The sequence below is a fragment of the Silurus aristotelis genome (genome assembly GCF_946808225.1).
Source record: "Silurus aristotelis genome assembly, chromosome: 29".
NCBI lineage: Eukaryota > Metazoa > Chordata > Actinopteri > Siluriformes > Siluridae > Silurus > Silurus aristotelis.
The window spans coordinates 3,002,713-3,026,712 of NC_139602.1; the positions used below are offsets into that span (position 1 = coordinate 3,002,713).

Here is a 24,000-nt window from a genome sequence, read left to right on the forward strand (position 1 = left end):
ACGTGAAATAGTGGCACTAGATAAGAGTGAGATGACAGGAAACGGTTCCCTCTGCTGGTGAATGTCGAACGGGCGTCTTGGTCTTTCATCTGTGAATGTGCAGCGAATGATTAGATCTCACCATGCACCAAGAAAACAAACAAACAAACAAACAAACAAACAAACAAAACGATCCTCTAGTAGGGATGGCAAGATTCACCGATTCGCGTCGGTGTATCGCCATAAAAGTCATCGGTTTAAAAAAAAACAAACGTCTGGTTGCATTTCATCTTTTTCTTGCGAATTATCTGCACTACGCTGCATGTTTAATGTATCGTATCGTCGGCTATGCATCAAAATGGGGGATCACGTCGGTCTCAGTCATGGAGATGCACATCCCTATCCTCTAGATCAGCTGTTCTAAAAAGGAGATTCGGGAGGTTTTCCAAATAATAAAATATTCTTTATATATATTCTTTTTCCACAGTTTGTCCCATTGGTCCCACAAAATGCTTACGAACTCCTGCTTTAGTCTTCTCTCCAGGTCTAAAAAGTCAAGGAATTATGATTAAGGAGGTACAGCCAAACTACAAGGCTCACATTTTGGTTTATTCGATTGGGTGATGCTCTTAAAGAAAAAACAAAAAAACAAAACACAGGCTTGAGGAGAAAGCTGATACTGAGTGAGGAGAGAAATTGTGTGCGTTAGTACGTGGGGGCTGGAAATAACGAAGGGGCTTTTTCTCTGTGGGTACCTCATGCCTCCTTCTCTCCTCCTCCAATCGACTCATTCTCCTCTGAACTGCTGCTGGAGGAGCCTGGACAACACACGACACCGGCCACAGATCAGACATCTCCCTCGCTCTCACACAAACATACATATAGTAGTCATCTGAGATTGATATATGGATATACAGTGAGGAAAATAAGTATTTGAACACCCTGCTATTTTGCAAGTTCTCCCATTTATAAATCATGGAGGGGTCTGAAATTGTCATCGTAGGTGCATGTCCACTGTGAGAGACATAATCAAAAAAAAAATCCAGAAATCACAATGTATGATTTTTTAACTATTTATTTGTATGATACAGCTGCAAATAAGTATTTGAACACCTGAGAAAGTCAATGTTAATATTTGGTACAGGAGCCTTTGTTTGCAATTACAGAGGTCAAACGTTTCCTGTAGTTTTTCACCAGGTTTGCACACACTGCAGGAGGGATTTTGGCCCACTCCTCCACACAGATCTTCTCTAGATCAGTCAGGTTTCTGGCCTGTCGCTAAGAAACACGGAGTTTGAGCTCCCTCCAAGTTTATGTCTGGAGACTGGCTAGGCCACGCCAGAACCTTGATATGCTTCTTACAGAGAATGTCATGTTGGAAGACCCAGCCTCAACCCATCTTCAATGCTCTAACTGAGGGAAGGAGGTTGTTCCCCAAAATCTCGCAATACATGGCCCCGGTCATCCTCTCCTTAATACAGTGCAGTCGCCCTGTCCCATGTGCAGAAAAACACCCGCAAAGCATGATGCTACCACCCCCATGCTTCACAGTAGGGATGGTGTTCTTGGGATGGTATTTATCATTCTTCTTCCTCCAAACACGTTTAGTGGAATTATGACCCAAAAGTTCTATTTTGGTCTCATCTGACCACATGACTTTCTCCCATGACTCCTCTGGATCATCCAAATGGTCATTGGCAAACTTAAGACGTGCCTGGACATGTGCTGGTTTAATCAGGGGAACCTTCCGTGCCATGCATGATTTCAAACCATGACGTCTTAGTGTATTACCAACAGTAACCTTGGAAACGGTGGTCCCAGCTCTTTTCAGGTCATTGACCAGCTCCTCCTGTGTAGTTCTGGGCTGATTTCTCACCTTCCTTAGGGTCATTGAGACTCCACGAGGTGAGATCTTGCATGGAGCCCCAGTCCGAGGGAGATTGACAGTCATGTTTAGCTTCTTCCATTTTCTAATGATTGCTCCAACAGTGGACCTTTTTTCACCAAGCTGCTTGGCAATTTCCCCGTAGCCCTTTCCAGCCTTGTGGAGGTGTACAATTTTGTCTCTAGTGTCTTTGGACAGCTCTTTGGTCTTGGCCATGTTAGTAGTTGGATTCTTACTGATTGTATGGTGGACAGGTGTCTTTATGCAGCTAACGACCTCAAACAGGTGCATCTAATTTAGGATAAAAAATGTAGTGGAGGTGGACATTTTAAAGGCAGACTAACAGGTCTTTGTGGGTCAGAATTCTAGCTGATAGACAGGTGTTCAAATACTTATTTGCAGCTGTATCATACAAATAAATAGTTTAAAAATCATATATTGTGATTTCTGGATTTTTTTTTTAGATTATGTCTCTCACAGTGGACATGCACCTACGATGACAATTTCAGACCCCTCCATGATTTCTAAGTGGGAGAACATGCAAAATAGCAGGGTGTTTAAATACTTATTTTCCTCACTGTATATATATAAAAAAGTGCATATGTATTTTGGGAATCGTAGAATATCCAAATATTCGCTAAATAAAAAAAAAGTATAAGCCACCTGTTTGAGTTTGACCGGGGGTTTCCTCTCTACAGGTTTCCTGGCTGCATCTGCTGGTTTCCTAGCGGCTTCGGCAGGTCTCTTTGCTGTTAAAGGCACTCCGTATTTGGCGGCTGGTTTGGAGATTTTCTGGGCAGGGGCGATGTGCTTGGCTGGGGAATCGATTTGAGCAAGAAATATCGGCCTTTAGTAAGAACTAAGCATGTGCTACATGTATGGTTTATGCATCTGCTTACTACAAGGCAATATCTATCATCGTGTAAGGACTCGAATTTGACGAGCGTAGTGTAATTTGACACAGTTTGAAGCGAAGTCGGTATTTATCATGTATTAAAACTGTTCGTTTTTGGTACCTGGTACTCCCTGGGCGACGCTTATTTTGGGTTGTTTGACGAGGAGAGACTGGTTGAATTCCTGAGCGATGAGCTGAAACACAAACAAAAGGACTATATATTATACACACACACACACACACACACACACACACACACACACACACACACACACACACACACACACACACACACACACACACACACACACACACAAACACACACACACAAACACACACACACAAACACACACACACAAACACACACACACACACACACACACACACACAGGTATCAGAAAGTTTCGAGACTAGTTTTTTAACACGCCAACAGATGGCAGCACAAGGCTGCACGCACAGTCACAGGAAGCACCGACCTTTTATAAGTCAGTGTGATAAACATAGTCCTGTATGCATCTGGAGCTATTCTGACCACATGCTCACGTCCGTCACCGGACTCTCCTCACATGCGAGTTTCTCGCCGGAAAACCACTTCCTCCCCTTGCCGATGATGAAGATCTTTTGACAAGTAGCAGAAGGTGCTTCGAAAAGAAAACTTCCAGGACACGTTTCAGAAGTGGCGAGAAGGTTGCGTATTGTTGTGCAAGGGAACTAAGTGATCGTGTAAACGTAGATGAATAAAGTGCTTTCTTGTAAACAGAGTTATTCTCGAAACGTTATGATACCACCCTGTATATTCACATACACACACATATATTTTGGAGTCTGATTCTACTGATAAATAGAAATCCTGTAACGTTTACACGGATTATTTATAGACGATCGATTACAAAATACTGATACTGGCCCTATTCCTAAAATAAAATAACATAAAAATCCTTAATAAACCAAGCTTATTTAATTGTTTAGTCATATTTATATAATTATATATAAAAAAAAAAAAAAAGAAAAAAAGAGAACAATCAAATGAATATAGAAACACAATCCAGTGCACCTTTACTTTTTTTTATACAATTGATTTTATTTTTATTTGCTACAATTAATTCTACATTTGTCATATACCAAATATACAAAAGTTGATATTCCTGTAGACAGATAGATGATAGAGACAGATAGACAGACAGACAGACAGACAGACAGACAGACAGACAGACAGACAGACAGACAGACAGACAGCAAGAAACAGAGTGAGAGATAATGCCAGACAGACAGACATATGATAGAGAGAAAAAGAAAAATGATAGATAATAGATAGCTCGACAGACAGACAAACACTAACACAGACATCTGTCAGTTTTTATTTATTTTATGCTTTAAATTAATTTATTTAATTGATAAATTGATTTACAGCTTTACAGTTTAAACGTAAACCTTTCATCGCTAAAATTAGACACCCATAAAACTGTTTATTTAATTTTAGCATTAGGTTTATTTATTGCCTGGTTTATTTATTCACGTCAGACAAGAGTTTATAAGCTCTGAAAAAAAATCTCTAACCTGTGGCGAGAGAAACTTCTGGATTCTGCGGGCGAGAAACGGCTTGTCCAGTATTGCACTGACCGAGGGTCTTTCCCGTGGGCTGCGTTTGAAAAGCAGGCCCAGGAGAGCACGCAGGTCCTGAGAGTAATGCACCGAGACTGGAGGGTATGAACCTCGGATGATGTTCAGCACCAAGTTCTTCATGTTCCCGGCTTCGAACTTAGAAAATAAATAAATAAATTAATTAATTAATAAAATATGGCTCGAATAAATTAGCACGGAAATTCACTTTGAACTTCATAGGCACTGACGGATCAAATCGATCCTGAGATGTGCAGATCATTGCAGTATGAAAGAAATCTCAGTTTTTTCTACTTAAACTGCAGCGAATTCAAAAGAGCTTCCCCGGAGCGCTGCGCTCTTATCGCCAGATCTTTAATTCCTCAAGCCTGGGAAGCAGAGGTGTTTGAACCAAGTCCGTTTATTATACAGACTTAGAGATTGAAAAGAAAAGAAAAAAAGTCTATATACTTTAATATTCATCCAGGTAACTACAGCGAGCAACTAAGAAATTGCCATAATGACAAATACTTACAGCATGTTTTAGTGTGCACATTTCATACAGGACACATCCCAAGGCCCAGATATCGCTGGCCGACACGAAACAGAGGAGGAGAAAAGAAAAACAAACAAACAAGGACTTGAGGAACACATGTATAAAGCTCAGTGTTACAATACCTTTAAATGACACTTATAATAAAAAATAAAAATATCAACATATATACATATAGAGGTTAATGTAGTATGAAGCTAAAATAAAATAAATAAATAAATAAGATTATGATTTTTTTTAAGTTTTTTTTTTTTTTTAGTTGATCACTGTGATACAGGCTTGGACGGTCCCCTGGTGGTCTAGTGGTTAAGATGCAGCGCTCCCACCGCTGCGACCCGGGTTCGATTCCCGGTCAGGGAACCATCCCCAGCCACTCTTAGTGCCGGTCCCAAGCCCGGATAAATTGGGGAGGGTTGCGTTAGGAAGGGCATCCAGCGTAAAACATGTGCCAAATCAAACGTGCGGAGGATCCGCTGTGGCGACCCCTAACGGGAGAAGCCGAAAAGAAAGTTTACTGTGATACATGCTTGGCTTTCCCATAGATAAATAAATAAATAAAGTTTATTAATTAATAAACAGGCAGATGTAGCCCTTAGAGGTGTCAGGATGTTAAAAAAAAGAAAAGAAAAAGAAATTGAAGATAAAGATGTAGCACCACAAGCACGCTCCAAAATCTAGTGAATCATCTTCCAAGAAGGAATGGATAGAAAGCAAATACAAATCTTATAGTCGGGTGTCCACAAACTTTTGCCTCACTCCTCTAAAACGCCTTAATCCCTCAGGGTACAATAAAGACGGGGGAACACGCGTCCACTTGATGTCTAAACACCTGTTGCTAATAGCAGGACTTAAAATGGCGCTTCTTTGCTTAAAAGGCGTCTTCCGTATGCTGTAAACGTGAACCTTCGGCTCGAAATGGCAAACTGGAACAGATTTTACTGACCATGAAGGTTTACTAGCTACAGCAAATATACATTTAAATGACAAAGCTGTTCTGGTGGCTCGTGGTAGCCAGAGGTCAGTTGTCCATGTGGTATAGAGGACATTATTCATATAGTTTAACGCAATCAATACGATCGATACCACATTTCTTTTGACCCCAGTTAGATTTGCAGCACTCAAAAACTATAGTCTATTAAATAGAAATAGAAATCCAGTATAGGCCACGCCCATATACGGTTTAAAAAAACAGATATGGATATTTTGAGCATACGCACATACAGGAATTGCATTACATCCCTGTTATTTAAGGATTTCACAATGCATTATTAAAAAGGTTCTCCTGCGCTAAAGAACCTAAAGAGCTGAAACAGGATTGATGCGATGCTTGGCTCCTGCAGCTTAGTCCGTGATGACTCGGCATATGAGAAGCGCGAGCGTGCGTTCACGTTCATCAAACTTGTTTCTCCAATGCCTTGTACTGTCATTTGTGCAATGGCGATACAGTTAAATCTAATCTAACCGCCTACGTAACGTTTAATTGTCCATCAATCTGACACTCATCCACACGCTACCTTTTATTGTTGTACGGTTTATTTTCGCAAATCTCGGGGGAAAGGTAGTACGGTGTGCCGATGCAGGTCCTGGCCAGCTCCACGGTACTGCAAAACATATCACGCTGATGTTGAAACTCGGATTCTGCCACTCTCCATTTATTAAAGAAGAATCGTGATATACCTGCACCGTACCTGTTTAAAACTCGAGCGATCCCGAAGTCGCCTAGCTGCACTGTACCGTCCTTAGTCAGGAATATATTCTAGAACAAAACAAACCAAAGGAAAAAAAAATAGCATGTGGGCATGTTAAAAATGACTCCATTATCAATCTGTTGCTTCTGCATGAGGTTCTAAACAGTACCAAAGCTGAAATTTGGTCCATTATGATCCACTATACCTACTATGATCGAAGGGTGCAGGTTATTTGTTGGTACCTCACTTTATGAGAGCTTTCTCTTACAAAATCCTACAGTTTAATAGTTTACTGCTTGACTCTTTTGATGTTTGTTCTTTTATCACGTGACTCCTATATACGATATGTTTTTTATTGTACACTGTACAGTGGCTTTAACTTTTAAGTTACAATAATACCTTCTAATCCTTATTTCTCTCTCTAAACATGCTCCTGAGGTACCACTGACCAGTGCTCCTGTCCCTTTGGATTTGCCTGAATCATCCTGAGGCCCTACGTCTGGATGGCGTTCTCTTCAATTGGACACCACTCTGTGCAGATGGTGATGGTTCCACAAGAACAGCCTAAAGATCCATGAAGTTACTAAGCACCTCAAGAACTTTGAGGATGGATTTGGACTGTAATTAATAATAAATAAAAGAGATCTGCTACAATAGCTCAGGACCACAGTTTGCATTCACAGTACGCCTCAACAATAATAAATAATAAATAGACATCCGTTGCTACCCAAATGAGGATTGGTTCCCTCTTGGGTCTGGTTTCTTTCAAGGTTTCTTCCTCATACCATTTCAAGGAGTTTTTTTTTCTTTGCCACAGTCGCCACTGGCGCATTAAACGTATCAACTTAAACCTTGTAACCTATTGATCTCTGTAAATCAGCTTTGGGACAATGTCCAAACTTACCTGTGACTTGATGTCCCTGTGAAGGATTTTACGGTCGTGTACGTGTTTGAGTGCCAGACAGATCTGTACAAACCAGTCAAGAATCTGCAGGAGGAAAAGACGATAATGAATATTAAATTGGCAATTTACATATGCATAAGGTATTGAAGAATTTGTTGGGGAAGTGGGGTTGTTGTCGAGTGCCGGTTTGTGTACAGAAGGCGGAGCCAGAGGAAGTGAGTGGTAGTGGTCAGACACCTGTGCTCCGTTCGCAGAGGTCCACAGTGGTCCGTGCAGCTGATTTCCTTCAAATTTACTTTGTTGTTTGTGAAAACAAGAAACTGTCATAATCTGGTAATCCGTTCTAGTGCTGATCTTTTGGCAGCGGTTCTTTTAGTAGGACGTTTTGGAGATGAAGTGAGGGAGGTGTGATTGAGATGGTTTGGATCTGTGCAGAAGAGGGACATGGGGTATATCGGTGGGAGAATGCTGAGGATGGAGCCAACAGGAAGGAGGAAAAGAGGAAGGCCAAAGAGGAGGTATATGGATGTGGTGAAAAAAGACATGCAGGTAGTTGGTTTGAAAGAGGCAGATGTAGAGGACAGGGGGGTATGGAGACAGATGATCCGCTGTGGCGCCCCTAATGGGAGCAGCCAAAAGAAGAAGAAAAATATACCTTCTTCTTTCCATGCTTTTTTATTTTTGTACAGGGTTACTGTAGAATTTCTACTCATTTTAATACATCTCAAACATCTGGCTCGTAGCTTTTTGTGCACACTAGCACTCCGTTAACCTGTTCTTCGGAGAAAAGGAGTCCTTTCTGGTTATTGATCTTCTTAAACAGGTCGCCTCCCTCGCAGTAGTCCATCACTATGTACAAGCAGCCGTTCTCTGCAGAAAAGCGAACAGAAGAGGATTAACGTTGCCTCGTCAGTGAGTCAGCTCGCTGCTTTCTAACTCTCTCCCAAGCCATTAGCTCATGCAGATGCTCTCTGTAATTCAATTTCGAAGACTTCCTCAGTCACTCGAGCGTCAGCTGCCTGTCAAACGCAGCCTGTCTGCTTCCAAGATTTCTGTATTAGAACTCTGATGTCAATATTCTAGCAATTTTTGGTTGGATTTCCCTTTCCATCTTAACTATGAGACTGCTCAATAATAATAATAATAATAATAATAATAATAATAATAATAATAATAATAATAATGCATCTTCCACTGACTCACTAGCACCTCAGAGCTGTGCAATACCAGTGACTTTACCTCAGATCTGTGTGGCACCACCATCTTTACCCTAGAGCAGTGTGGTACCGGAGCCTTTACCCCAGAGCTGTGCGGTACCGGAGCCTTTACATTAGAGCTGTGCCGTACCGGAGCCTTTACATTAGAGCTGTGCGGTACCGGAGCCTTTACCTCGGAGCTGTGCGGTACCAGAGCCATTACCTCAGAGCTGTGCGGTACCGGAGCCTTTACATTGGAGCTGTGCAGTACTAAAGTCTTTACCTCGGAGCTGTGCGGTACAAAAGCCTTTAATTCAGAGCTGTGCGGTACAAGCCTTTACCTCAGAGCTGTGCGGTACCAGAGCCATTACCTCAGAGCTTTGGGGGACTAAAGTCTTTACATTGGAGCTGTGCAGTACCACGATCTTTACCTCGGAGCTGTGTGGTACTAAAGTCTTTACCTCTGAGCTGTGTGGTACTAAAGTCTTTACCTCTGAGCTGTGTGGTACTAAAGTCTTTACCTCTGAGCTGTGTGGTACTAAAGTCTTTACCTCGGAGCAGTGCGGTACCAAACCCTTTACCTCAGAGCTGTGCGGTACCAGAGCCTTTAACCTCGGAGCTGTGCGGTACTAAAGTCTTTACCTCAGAGCTGTTTGGTGCTACAGCCTTTACCTCAGAGCTGTGCTGTACTAAAGCCTTTACTTCGGAGCTGTGCGGTACTAAAGCCTTTACCTCGGAGCTGTGCGGTACTAAAGCCTTTACCTCGGAGCTGTGTGGTACCAGAGCCTTTACCCCGGAGCTGTGCGGTACTAAAGCCTTTACCTCGGAGCTGTGCGGTACTAAAGCCTTTACTTCGGAGCTGTGCGGTACTAAAGCCTTTACCTCGGAGCTGTGCGGTACTAAAGCCTTTACTTCGGAGCTGTGCGGTACTAAAGCCTTTACCTCGGAGCTGTGCGGTACTAAAGCCTTTACCTCGGAGCTGTGTGGTACCAGAGCCTTATATATAAGCACACAAAATCGTCCAGTTTTAGAATGAACCCTTGCAGCGTAATAGGAATCATTCAGGCTGGTAAATAAAAAGTTTTACCTTCAAATGACTCCTTATACTGCACAATATTGGGGTGACTCATGTTCGCCAGCACGGCCACTTCTTTACGAGACTCCTGTCTCTCTTTATTAGACATCTGTAAAGTGTAAATAAAAGCTTTCAGTGTTTGCAAATGAGTGTGTGTGTGTGTATGGGTGGCAAAATATCCGACGAACCCATCATCAGCGACTCACCCTGGAGATGCCGATCTCCTTGATGACATACTGGTGGCCATCCTCCCTGGACTTTACCAGAATGGCTTTCCCGAAAGAGCCCTCCCCGATCTTCTTCACCTTCTCATACCTATCCATGTCTGGCTCTGTGCTTCATGCTGTAGTCACAGAGACGACGCACACGCAATCAAAAGATGATTGTTGACGGATATAAAAAAAAAAATAAAAAAAAAAGACCACGTCGTTTACGATCACGTTCGATTTGTCCGATTACTTTGGGAACGTTGAGCGGAAGGAAGGGAGTGTAGTGCTGCAATTCTACACCCCGGAAAACGGATTTAGATTTAAACACACACCTAAACAGCATTAAAAAGAGGTGGATTAGATAAAGAGTGAGAGCAAATATGGATAGAAAGAAAAATAGATAAAGAAAGAAAAAATAGATAGTGAAACCGACAGAGCAAAACGATTGATAGGTAATGCAAGATGGATAGAAAGGTGGATAGATGAAAGAAAGAGACAAATAGAGATAGATAGATAGATAGATAGATAGATAGATAGATAGATAGATAGATAGATAGATAGATAGATAGATAGATAGATAGATAGATAGATAGATAGATAAAGAAAAATACATAAATAGACAGACAAATAGTGCAAGAGCAAAAATGGGTATATAGAAAGATGGATGGAGAGAAAAGACAGACAGACACACCCAATAAGTTTTGGCACCCCTATATACATATACACACATGCACATATATACATGCAGTAGCTTCCCAATTTCCCAATTTGTTTTATTTTATGGCAAAAACACGTAAATATACGAATATATTTATTACATTCGTTAGATATTTTCCTCTCTTTCTGTCTGATTTTGATAGACAGAGGAAATATATTGTCAGGAGCAACCAGGTCGTACAACCCCTACTGAGAATAAACACACAAACACACATGCTAAATTCACCAGCCTCAGACTAAACAAATATATAACACACCTCCATTAGCATGCACTCATTATTAATAATAAATCTGCAAAACGTCACAATGCTCATTAGAATGATTTATTACATTATATTACCTTCTGTAACGTGGACAAACTCCCCTGCATCAAACCCTTTCACACTTACAGCGGTCTAAACCGACGCCTCTCAAAACGTCGATATTTCATTGGTCGAGAGCTCCCAATTCTGTTCTATGATTGGTTCACAAACATGTCTGTCAACTCCAAACAGAAATCAAGTGTGTATGTCACTGTTTGAGACAAGGCGTTTCCTAGCAACGGTCATTGATTATGATATGCAGCACGATTAAATTAAAAAAATAGTTATAAGGTTATATATAATATTATTTTATATGTATATATTTATACTATAATGATATATATCATAAATATTTCTTATTTGTATAAATACCCTGTAAGAAAATAAAAGCATGACGCCGCTGAGGAAATCTATTGAAATCTAACTTCCTGTCTGACATGCTTAAATGTGATTGGTTGAAAAAACTGTCATTCATTTTTTTGCTTCTCTTAGTGTGGAAGCTAGAAGGCGGGGAATTGTGAGAATGGATGGAAATCATTCTAGACCTAATCTAAAAAAAAAAAAAATTGCAATACATAACATTTTTTATCCTAAAAATTTTATCCTAAATAAATGTTATTTTATGTAAAATGTATTTTCCTGATGCTGCTTTTCCTGATTAACATAAAATCAGCAGCTCCCCCTCCTCAAATGACCTGTGTGTATTAAGAGTGAGTAAATCTTCATCATCACACTCTTCATGTATTGATAAATCAAACAATTACTGTATCTACAGTACCAGCTAATTTACTGGCTTTAATGGCTCCACTTTTTGTACATTCTGTTTTTAAACAAAAAAATAAAACATAATCTGGTAAGGTTTTTCAACCCTATCTGCCCTCTTTCTCATACATGAGATGAAGGAAGTCCACAATTAGCCAGTGTCATTCGATGGACAGATAAATACCATTAATGGCATCAGTGGCATCGTCAGGGGTCGGCAAAATGGGTTCTCGAGTGGCAAATAGTCTTTCAGGGGTGGCAAAATGGGTTCTGGAGTGGCAAATAGTCTTTCAGGGGTGGCAAAATGAGTCCTGGAGTGGCAAATAGTCTTTCAGGGGTGGCAAAATGAGTCCTGGAGTGGCAAATAGTCTTTCAGGGGTGGCAAAATGAGTCCTGGAGTGGCAAATAGTCTTTCAGGGGTGGCAGAATGAGTCCTGGAGTGGCAAATAGTCTTTCAGGGGTGGCAGAATGAGTCCTGGAGTGGCAAATAGTCTTTCAGGGGTGGCAAAATGAGTCCTGGAGTGGAAAATAGTCTTTCAGGGGTGGCAGAATGAGTCCTGGAGTGGCAAATAGTCTTTCGGGGTGGCAAAATGAGTCCTGGAGTGGCAAATAGTCTTTCAGGGGTAAGAAAGTGTGTCCTGGAGTGGCAAATAGTCTTTCAGGGGTGGCAGAATGAGTCCTGGAGTGGCAAATAGTCTTTCAGGGGTGGGAGAATGAGTCCTGGAGTGGCAAATAGTCTTTAAGGGGTGGCAGAATGAGTCCTGGAGTGGCAAATAGTTTTTCAGGGATGGCAAAATGAGTTCTGGAGTGGCAAATAGTCTTTAAGGGGTGGCAGAATGAGTCCTGGAGTGGCAAATAGCTTTTCAGGGATGGCAAAATGAGTTCTGGAGTGTCAAATAGTCTTTCAGGGGTGGCAAAATGAGTCCTGGAGTGGCAAATAGTGGTTCAGGGGTGGACTAAATAAATTCTGGTGTAGCAAATAGTCTTTCAGGGGTGGCAAAATAAATCTTGGAGTGGCAAATAATCTTTCAGGGGTTGCCAAATTAAGTTCTAGAGTAGCAAAAAGTATTTTAGGGGTGGCCAAAATGATTCCTGGAGTGGCAAATAGTCTTTCAGGGGTGGCCAAAATGAGTGCTGGAGTAGCCAATGGTATTTCAGGGGTGGCAACTCATGGTGAGTTCTGTACTTTTTATTAAATGGATCAGAGGTTTTAAGAATTCAACATTTAGCTATTATTATCATCATCATCATTATTCAGAAATCTTGTTTCACTAGAAAGAAAAAATAAAAAAATGGTAGCAAGAGGATGAAAAACTGCATCTCAGACTATTACGACTACAAACATGAGAATATTCTTTACCACCAACACCCTGATAGATTCACAATAGCAGCCTGCGTGTGAACACATCCTGTGTGTTTCCTGTTAGTGGTCCTGTGACTGCATTAGGAGAAATCCATCTGTAAGGGTTTTCTTTAAATGTAATACCACAAACCTATCAGCAGATGGCGCACAAGTAAAATAAGTATTTCTGTTCAGTGATCTTTTAAAACATGTTACCAGAAAGGAGTTTTTAATGATGTCTGTGACCTCTAGGTCTGTGACACTGCTGAGCTAAAAGCAAAAACACTACTCAATGTAGCTAAAGTGGACATAATAAACACCCCTCGTTCAAACACCCCTTGTTTTTCTCCTCAAAACTCTGCTTTGTGTATCATAAAGCTGTCATCAATGAAGTGATTCTTATAAACTCCCCAAAAAAATCAGCTGCTCCTGTAGGATTTTCTTCATCTTCTGACTTTCATCTGACTGCTAAAGACGTGGTCCTTGAAGATTTATTCTGGAAGGCCAATGATATTTTAGGGCTGGTCAAAATACATTTTGAAGTGGCCAATAGTATTTCAGGAGTGGTCAAAATTGATTCTGGGAGGCCAATGATATTTCAGAGATGGTCAAAATAAATTCTGAAGTACCCAATAGTATTTCAGGGGTGTCCAGAATGAGTTCTGGAATTTTGGAGTGGCCAGAATAAATGTTTTATAATAATAATAATAATAATACAATAATCTTTTAGGAGTGGCCAGAATAAATTCTGGAGTGGCCAGTACTATTTCAGGGGTGGCCAAAATGAGATCTGGTGTGGCCAATATTATTTTAGAAGTTGCCAAAATAAATTCTGGAGTGGCCAATAGTATTTCAGGGGTGGCCAAAATTGATTCTGGGAGGCCAATGATATTTCAGAGATGGTCAAAATAATTTCTGGAGTACCCAATAGTATTTCAGGGGTGTCCAGAATAAGTTCTGGAATTTTGGAGTAGCCAGAATAAATGTTTTATAATAATAATAATAATAATAATAATAATAATAATAATAATAATAATAATAGTTCTGGAGTGATGGTTTTATTTTAATGGTGGCCACAATTAGTTCAGGAGTGACTAGGATGATTTTGGGGGGGGGGGGCTAAAATGAGTTCTGGAGTGGCTAGTATTATTTTAAGAATGGCCAAAATGAGTTCTAGAGTGGCCAGAGACATTTCAAGGGTGGTAATGATTAATTCTGAAGTGGCAGGTAATCTTTCATGGGTGGTAACTCAGCATGACCAAGTGATATTTCATCTTCAGGTGATTTCTAGAGTGGCCAGAATTGATTGTGGAGAGACCAATGGTGTTTCACAACTCACCTATGATGGTGAATAATGGAGTGGCCACTAGGGTGGCCAAATGATATTCCCAGGACTGGGTCCATTCTCCACCTCTTCCATCTCTCTCGCTTTCTTTTTTTTTTTTTTCCTCTTTCTCTCTCAATGACTCAGGGAGAGGGAGCGCTCAGGGCAGAACTGGCGGAATGCTCTGAGAGCTGAATTCTGCGCCGTTGAATCACTGGTCTGGGTGAGAAGCTGGATGAGAAGACTGGAAATGGCTTCTAAAGACATCGCTGCTCCGTGTTTTCCCAGCGTATCCAGAGAACTTACAGGTGAGGGGACGCAAAGCAACCAAAAATGACCAAAAAATACATGAAAGCAAACAATAGATCAGAGGATTTTTTTTCGTTGGGTTGTAGCTCCTTCTACAGGAGCATCACCAGCATCCCTGGTCCATGTTGCTTATCAGTCAGACGCAGTGGCATTAACAGCTATTGATTATTTATTTATTATTTTTATTTTATTTATTTGCGGTAAAAAACAAAACAAAAAAAAAAACATATTGGCGAGGGAATGAACGCACGCGCAAATTTGCACCGGATTCCCGTATTTTCTTTTATTCTGCAATATGCATGGATGTGCATGCATGCATAATATAACAGTAGAGCCTCTGTGTGTGTGTGTGTGTGTGTGTGTGTGTGTTGGATGCAGGATTCGTTTGTTTATCCCAGAGTGCAAAGGAAGGGCTACGGTAATAAGGCGCGGCCGGGCATCCCTATGCGCGCTTGTGTGTGTGTGTGTGTGGGTGGGAGGGTGGGTGTGTGTGTGTGGGTGTGTTTGTGAACAGGGATGCACGTAGACGTGAATACACTCCAATTTACGCGTGCGCTTTTCCTTCACTATGTCCTATGGACGTGCGCGCGTGCACTCATTTCCTAATTGCCCCCTAAAAGCCCCGCCTCGTGATAATTGGCTGCTGTAATGAACACCGGGAAATCCCTCATTGAGGGTCTTTTTCTTTTCACTTACTGTTTTTCCCCCCCCATGTAATTGCACATCACATCACACAATACAAGGTTATTGGGGTACATTATGTCCATTTTGGGGGTTGATTTTGACCTTTCGATACATGAGACGTTGACCTAGAGTACCATGCCAAAACGGGGTCTCGTTGGATGTGTTAGTAAGAGGACATATGGGGTTTAAACCCCTACCAGGTGCATTATAAAGTGTATAATAAAAAAAAAGACATGCTGCGACTTATTTCTTCCTGGCTCAGAGTGTACAGTATATTCATGCAGGCTATAATCGGTGGGGTTACTAAGATCTGACCCACTCTTGTTCTTCAGGTCACGTCATCTTATCTTAGCGCCGTCATCCGGGCAAGGACAAAAACTTATAATTGTGAACATAACAAGGCAAATATGTACCGTCTTTACACGTGAATTCCGAAAAAAATAAATAAAAACAATTCCCGTCCCATAAACGGGAATTTTAAAACAACGAAATTCCGGTGAAAAATGCAAGGGCTGCTTTTCACAGTGCACAATTCGTAATCTAACCTGACATCGAACCCCCTAGAAAAAGACGATTCAGAATGGATTTATTTCATAAAGAGAGTATTTTATTCTTCTATAAATGTGCATAATGTTAAAAACTTTTAAAAGTCTTAAATGCTGCAAACAGCATCCAAAGGCGAAAATCAACATGTAAACACTACTTTCATTATATATCATGTATTATGCCGGTGGTCCCCAACCATTTTTGCACCATGGACCTGATTATAACGGACAATATTTTCATGGACCGGTTTTTAAGGTGTGACAGATAAATGCAACAAAATAAAATGATACAACCATAAAAACTGGTATTTTCTACATCTAATAATAAACGTGAATCCACTGTGTTGTTGTTTGTTTATTTTGCTTGTTTGGGGGTTTAAATTTAGCGGTAATGTATTATGTGTTAGCGGACGGAGCAGCCTCTTTAAGAAGGTAGAGGATGGAGGTAAGACATGTGACTGAGGCATCTGGACCTGCATCCAGACTGAGTCATAGACAGATGTGGCGGAGAGAATCTGGCAATTTTCAAAATAAAACAGAATCAGATAATAAATAAAACAGAAATAATGTAATTTATGTATTCTTTCGGTGCGGCCCGGTACCAATTGACCCACGGACAGGTGCCGGTCTGCAGCCTGGGGGTTGGTGTCCACTGTATTATATGATATGGCACTAACCATGCCAACTAGTTATCTGGTTATAAGTCTGACCTCAACCCTATTGAACAGCTTTGGGATGAAATGGAACGCACCACATGCCTCTTCATCTCACCTACTTCAATTCCTGACTTTACCAATGCTCTTGTGTCTGAATAAACAAATCTCCACACAATCTAGTGGAACATCTTTTCAGAAGAATGGAGGTTATAATTAGAGCAAAATGGGGACTCTAATGTGGAATGAGATGTTTAAAAAGCTTATGAATCTTATCATTATATGTCCACGGACATTTCACCATATAGTGGTACTTTCTTTTAACGTTTTGCTTCTTTTTTTTTTAACAGACAGCATCAGGAAATTCGTCGACAAGTCTGCGGTCAAGTTCGCTCGTGGCGTCAAGCTTGAAACCAAAAATGGAAAATTGGAAGACAGGATTCTGGTGAGGGCCTGAGACACATTTTCTACTGCTTTACGGTTTAAGAGGGAAAAGCTTTCCATTGCAGGGATTAGCATTTGTACTTGAGACTAGCTGTAAGAGGAAACATAGTAAATCTCGATAACTCTGTTAAAAAATCAGGTGTCTAGTATTGGGATATCTGACTTTTCCAACCATATGGCGTTCCTAGCTAGGAGACCCAAACCTGTACCAGCATGACAGCTCCATGAATATATGCTATAGTCCTCTGACCTTAACCCTATTGAACACCTTTGGGATGAATTGGAACGGCACCCCGGGCCTCCTCACTTCACCTCACCTACATCAATGAACACAAAATCTCCACAAAATCAAGTGGAACATCTTCCCAGAAGAGTAGAGGTTACTATATGTGGAATGTGGAAAAAGGACCAATTTTAAGCTCAGGTGTCCCTAAACTTCTATACATATCGTGTATATCATGGTAGCTCTTTATTGCACCATTAACATGATATAGCACCCAATATTGAACAGGTCATGCTAACAACTCTGGCTAGCAGATAAGCAGAGGACCTTGAAAAACCTCCCTTGTGTAACTTTACTTGTAATAAATGCAAAGCAAATTATATTTGTGTCATCACCTTTTTTTTTTGCTAATCGGAAAAATGTTTCAATCCGTGACTCAAAATCCGTAACTTGGTCCGTTGCACCACTAATGTGTATAATATATGCGATAATCAGGTAGGATAAGTGTACACACAGCACTTATTTTGGGGTAGAAGCCTACCAATTTAGCATGTATTGATTCGTCAAAGTGTTTCCACTTTTACAAAAAAAAATCTATCACATTGTCAGAGAATCTCCTTCTGCACGTTTATGACCGGATTCAGATTTGTTTGATGCAAAAAGCTGAACGTCGTCTTCTTCTTCCAAATCCAGACATTTCTATTATGGGTTGTTATTAAGCCCATTTTTTTTTCAGCTGTCTAAACCTGTTGTACCAAAATTGAGCACATATACATAATCTTCTCTAACCTTACTAGACGTACAGGTGAGGAGAAACACCATTTTACCATGATGCTCCCACCACCATGCTTCACTGTGGATATGATATACAACAGGTGATAGTCCTTGCATCTTTAGTACTTTGTGTTAAAAAGTACTTTGTGTTAAACAGAGCTTTAGCCTCTCAACACCCACCCTCCCACAGCCCAGACCTGCCTAATATACAAGATATTGTTGTCACATGAAGGGATGAAGCAATACTTGACAAATCTTTCTTCCTTTGACAGCATCAAAAGTTCCTTTAATGCTGTAGGTCTCCTAGCAGGCTCGCTGATAAGATTTCCTCAAGTCCTTTCATCAGTTTTGATTGTCACTCTGGTGCACCATTTTTTTCTACTTGTTGATCACAGCGTTCCGAAGCACACCTCTGATGTTGGGGAAATTTCGTTCAAAGTTTGCTTCATACTGTTCGTTTTACGACATTCTAGCGCAATAACTGTGTGACATTTCGGTGTCATGCTTTGTCGAAGAGATTACGCTAGAACAATGGCTATACAATGGCTATACAAAAAGTTATTGTTACCAATATGGCATCGTAGATTTGGATGTAGAGGATTAAATAACAAACACGGGCGCTCACGTTCATTTGGGAATCATGAACGTGGCTTTGGATAGTTTAGAGTTTGGCTGCATTGGCTTTTGAACTCAAGAGTCCATCAAAGGAATTGAAGGTACCACTTTGAGATTACGATTAACATGAGATTAAAGTGAGATTACCGAGCAACACGGGAGATTTGAGGACATTTGGACTGTAGTTAATGTCCACAGTCTACTTCAATCGCTTAGGACCACAGGTTGCATTTAATCGCCTATGTAAACTGTAATGAAGGGATATTTGGTGCCACCCAGATGAGGTTCGGTTCATTTTTGAGTCATGGTTCTACCTCATGCCATCACAGGGAGTTTTTTTCTTGCCACAGTAGCTATTGGCAAACTTACAACCAACAAAATTATACGTTCTTTTATTATCGTTTTATTCATGTAAAGCAACTTTGAATCAATGTCCATTGTCAAAAGTGCTATACAAAAAAAAATGTATTGAATTGAACAGCCTTCAAGGGAAGTGTTAGCTCAGTGTTTAAGCCTCTTGCGTACTAATTGTGAGGTTGGGGGTTCAAGTTTCAGTATTGCCAAGCTGCCATTTTTGGGCCCTTAAACAAGGCTCTTAACTTCCTGTACTTCAGGATGATCGTATAGGGATCAATTTATTAATGTAAAATAACTCTCTATTTATTTCTGTAAATATCAATGTAAATTTATTTGGTACAATTGTTAAAAGCGCTCTACAAGGGTCCCTGGTGGTCTAGTGGTTATGATGCGGTGCTCTCACCGCTGCGGCCCGGGTTTCGATCCCCGGTCAGGGAACCAACCCCAGCCACTCTTAGTGCCGGTCCCAAACCCGGATAAATGGGGAGGGTTGTGTTAGGAAGGGCATCCAGCGTAAAAACATGTGCCAAATCACAGCGGATGATCCGCTGTGGCGACCCCTAATGGGAGAAGCCAAAAGAAAGGTTTTTTTTTGTTAAAAGCGCTCTACAATCGAATGGAATATAATTAATGCAGCAGAGCTTTAGTCCTTCCAGCTTTCTCAAACTGTTAAACCACCAAAGATTCTAATTTTTAAACGTCACGGCAGCTGTCATCTCGGACTCCGCTAACTAGCCGAGCCCAGTGTCTGCTGTAACTCGGCGTGCCGGTGTCGTATAGTCGCACTGCATTATGGTCCGATGTTTGCCACACCGGATTTCTCATTAATATGACACTGAAAAAGGTGGGTGAGAAAAGTCCTTGCTCACAGCAGAATCCTGACCATTAGCTCTTACTTCGGAGACATTTTTTCTTCAGGTTTTGGACATACCGAAGTTCCAGACCAGACTTATGCCTTCATTAGAACTCTAGATGTCTTTTTTTTTTTTGATCCGTGAAACATGGCACCATGCGAGATGTGCAGTTGCTGTGATAATTAGATCTCTCTCTCTCTCTCTCTCTCTCTCTCTCTCTCTCTCTCTCTCTCTCTCTCTCTCTCTCTCTCTCTCTCTCTCCCGCTCACAAACACACACTTTCAGTTTCCTGCCCTAGCTGGGTGCATGGTGTGTGTGTGTGTGTGTGTGATCGGTGTTTCCCAGATTGGTAAATGATTTATGGAAATACAAGTGTGTGTGTGTGTGTGTGTGTGTGTGTGTGTGTGTGTGTGTGTGCGAGAGAGAGAGAGAGAGAGAGAAAGAAAGCGAGAGAGAGAGAGAGAGAGAGAGAGAGAGAGAGAGAGAGAGAGAGAGAGAGAGAGAGAGAGAGAGAGAGAGAGTGTGTGTGTGTGTGTGTGTGTGTGTGTGTGTGTGTCCATCTGCCACTTGTTCTTTGATATGCAGGGCCTTTCATGACTCGTTCAGTCTTCTCACTCTCAGCTCAGATGAATTTCTGCCTTGTGAAATTCAGCCTTGTGTGTGTGTGTGTGTGTGTGTGTGTGTGTGTGTGTGTGAGAGAGAGATAGAACATGATGAGTAGTTAGAGGACAGAAAAAAGGACATCTTAAGGTAGTTTGATAACTGTGTGTTATTTAGTAGTATGTGTTTGTTTATGTGTGTGTGTGTGTGTGTGTGTGTGTGTGCGTGTATAGACCATAATCCCCTGTTACCCACTGCGGTGCTGGTGCCGTGTTGCCTAAGTTGTGGCAGTGACATCAACACCCCCCCACTTCTCCTCAATACCTCATACCCCCCTTTTCTCTGCACCCCAATTCCAGAAGCCACTGCAGTCAATGATACACATACAGCTATGGGACGGTCGATAATACTGAGAGCTAATCGTGAAATATTAATATTCTTATTACAAATAATATTAATAATCTCTGAAATATTGATTTTCTATGTATGATTACGCCAGAGGTGGAACAACCTTTTTGTAAGAGCAACTTACAGTTGTGTTAATTATACAACTGAGGGTTAAGAGTCTTGCTCAAGGGCCCAGCAATGGCAGCTTGGTGGTGCTGGGATGTGATCCCATGACCTTCTGATCAGAAGTCTAACTTCTTATTCACTAAACTACCATATCCCAAAACCTGGTCTTTCTCAGGGAAGAAGTAGATGCAAAAATGGACACGAATCGAGCAGATTGATAAATGGAAACTGGTCTTGTGATCAATCTGATGAGAATTTTTAATTGGCTAGAAGGATTATGTTGGATTTTTGACTGACAAAACCCTATGGACTAAAGTTTGTGGACACCTTAAATAAGATGGGTATGTGGTTTTTGAGAATCCTAGTCCACATTTAGGCCAAATTTGCTCTTATAATAATATTCTGGGAAGATGTTTCACTAGATTTTGTGGAAATTTGTGCTCATTCAGTGACAAGTGTGTAAGGTCAGGTACTGATCCAGGTGAGGTGTTGAGGCCTGGGGTGTTCAATAGGTTTGAGGTCAAAACTCTATAGAAGGAGATCTTCAACTTTTCAACCCATGTAAAGCATACGTTCATGGAGATGGCTTTGTGCACAAAATCATTGTCATGCTGGAACGGATTTGGTTCTCCTAATTGAAGTAATTAAACAATTTCAAGCTGCTGCATTTCTATACAATTGTGTGCCTCCATCTTTGTGGTAACAGTTTCAGAACAAACCAAATATGGCTGAAAAAGTCAGGCGTCTCAATACTTTTGTCCAGATACTTACTATGGTTACAGTTCTTCCTAAACCAGCGCATTTATTTTGAAGACTGATTAAACCGAACGAATCATTTTTCAGCCAATCAAAATCGAGTATTCAGTCAGACCACTGTATAAGGTAACACAGAATGTCTGATAGATATGTTTAAAGGTACAATCCTGACCCCTGCCTTTGAATATAGTAATATTATTTAATAGTCATAATAGTATAATATTTTCTGTGTACCAGGTTTGCAAAAAATTGATTTCTGATCTGGGAAAGAAATCACATATGCCTGGAAAAGTCAGGCGTCCCAATACTTTTGTTCATACACAGTAATTAGGCAAAAAAGTAATTATTTACAAAAATCCAGTTGACTCATCCAGTGTGTCATTGGACTCTGAGGACTTGTGCTCATTCTGACCAAGTATTCTGGGCTTGCTGTTTATATAAGCCAGAGATAATTGATACTCAACCAAGAAAAACAAAACAAAACAGATGGTCCTGAAAAAACAGTACGCTTGCAAGCTGTAAATATTTGATCATCGAATTGTTCAAGATGTATACAGGTTTTTCAAACCAAATAAATACATAGAGAAGCCACAAATTTTGCCATATCAGTCAACTGACCTGAACCACATAGGATGAACTAAAGAGGAGGGAAACCTCAGAATTTGAAGGATCTGCAGAGATTCTCTATGGAGGAATCGTCTCAGATGCTTTGCCTTGTATTCTCAGACTCAGAGGTGTCTTCTTGTATAAAGCTTAGTGAGGTTGGAGAAATCAAGGCAAGGTATTTGAGACCGTTCTTCCAGAGGATTGGCTGAAAGGGGGCTAATAATTGTGCCATACATATAATGTCCATATAATATAAATATATTGCATTATGTTTTGTAATTGGTCAATATTCGTGTATTTTTGTCCTTTTTTTTATTCCAAAGGTTTTTTGGGAGACAGAGGTCCACCTCTGTGTTTTTTGCTCATATTTACCAAAGGGGTGCCAATATTATTGGAACTGCATTCCCATCATGACTGCCTCCCTGATGATTAGTGGGAGGTAACCACGAGCATTTGAAACGAGCCAACATTAGCAGATGAACTCCAATGACTCATCTGAAATGATTTCTATCGGATTCATTAGTCGAAACAAGCAATCCATCCTGAATAAATTGCTAATCCTGTTGTTTTTTTTCCCCCTGATATAATATTCGCTGAAATCTCAACGATCTCGAAAGACCGGACAGTTCCGGAGCTATAATTATGCTTCTTGAAGCCAGATCAGAGAGAGGGAGACGCCAGGGATCATTAAATAAAGTTATGGATTATAGCGCCTGCATTTCTAATCAATCGAATTAATGCTAATGTCTGCTAGCACATCGAGCCTTCATGTCTGGATGCTGAATAAGGACTGTGATAAGGATTCTTTCTGAAGAGATGCTTGGAATTGAAGCCTTAAGGCTTAAAAGAAAAAAAAAACACAATTCTGTGTCCGTTTTTTGTCCTAATTTCCTTAATAGTGGAAACAAATTTGTTTAGCATGGTGGGATTTAGCAGTGGAGGGCCATCAGGGCCATCAAAACTTTCTCTGCTGGCTTGAACTCTATCAGACTCACTGACTTACGTTTTAATATATTTTTGTCCATGAATATGTATTAAAATATGTATTTCTCTAGTGAGCTGTTGACATTGGGACATTTGGAAGATCTGATCATTTTAGTCACTTGGTTCTTTGCATCTCGTTCATCAAAAAGAACAAATCTTTTTTTTTTACTCCTTCAGTTCGTTTCGTTCCTTTAATCACCTTCATAGCGTGAATGGAAGTCACGTGACAAAAAAACAAACGAATCGGACCATGAAATGAACTACTCAATTGTGTTTCCTGTGTAATGCACTGCATAGCGTCTATTGGAGTCACGTGATAAAAGAATAGACGACGCGGATAAGAAGAGTCAAGAGATTAACTTCTTAAATCTGTTCGCTGTACATATTCTACGGAGATTTGGCGATGCTTTGTTTTCTCACTCTTTGAGATGACTCGTATTAAAGAATTGAGTTCAAGTCCAAGTTTATTTCTATAGCGCTTTTCACAATGGACATAGTCTCAAAAAGCTTTATAGAACTTAATAATTAAAGTAAATGCTGTGTATTTATCCCTGATGAGCAGCCTGGGGTGACTGTGGCAAGGATTTCCTTAGATGTTATGAGGAAGAAACCTTGAGAGGAACCAGACTCAAAAGGAGAACCCATCCTTATGT

General features: G+C 40.7%; 2 protein-coding genes across 9 annotated transcripts in view; one reads left to right on the forward strand and one right to left on the reverse strand.

Moving 5' to 3' along the window:
* The window catches only part of nek1 (NIMA-related kinase 1), a 24,535-nt gene extending 13,379 nt beyond the window's left edge, over positions 1 to 11,156 (reverse strand). For 3 of the 5 annotated variants that reach the window (XM_083534951.1, XM_083534949.1, XM_083534948.1), the window contains exons 1-12: positions 11,041 to 11,155; positions 9,981 to 10,117; positions 9,787 to 9,883; positions 8,276 to 8,373; positions 7,504 to 7,587; positions 6,600 to 6,667; positions 6,426 to 6,512; positions 4,894 to 4,948; positions 4,317 to 4,517; positions 2,881 to 2,953; positions 2,528 to 2,679; positions 735 to 797 (exon numbers count right to left, since the gene is read on the reverse strand). In XM_083534951.1, the coding sequence (XP_083391077.1) occupies positions 735 to 797; positions 2,528 to 2,679; positions 2,881 to 2,953; positions 4,317 to 4,517; positions 4,894 to 4,948; positions 6,426 to 6,512; positions 6,600 to 6,667; positions 7,504 to 7,587; positions 8,276 to 8,373; positions 9,787 to 9,883; positions 9,981 to 10,097 (1,095 nt within the window). In that variant the 5' untranslated portion in view covers positions 10,098 to 10,117; positions 11,041 to 11,155. Of the gene's footprint in view, positions 1 to 734; positions 798 to 2,527; positions 2,680 to 2,880; positions 2,954 to 4,316; positions 4,518 to 4,893; positions 4,949 to 6,425; positions 6,513 to 6,599; positions 6,668 to 7,503; positions 7,588 to 8,275; positions 8,374 to 9,786; positions 9,884 to 9,980; positions 10,118 to 11,040 lie in introns of all 5 variants that reach the window. The other 2 variants (XM_083534950.1, XM_083534952.1) reach the window with 2 other exon arrangements.
* A 3,379-nt stretch (positions 11,157 to 14,535) lies between these two features.
* Positions 14,536 to 24,000, forward strand: part of LOC310722483 (capping protein, Arp2/3 and myosin-I linker protein 3-like) — a 52,686-nt gene continuing 43,221 nt past the window's right edge. For all 4 annotated transcript variants that reach the window (XM_083534931.1, XM_083534933.1, XM_083534932.1 and 1 more), the window contains exons 1-2: positions 14,536 to 14,738; positions 16,972 to 17,066. In XM_083534931.1, the coding sequence (XP_083391057.1) occupies positions 14,666 to 14,738; positions 16,972 to 17,066 (168 nt within the window). In that variant the 5' untranslated portion in view covers positions 14,536 to 14,665. The remainder of the gene's footprint in view (positions 14,739 to 16,971; positions 17,067 to 24,000) is intronic.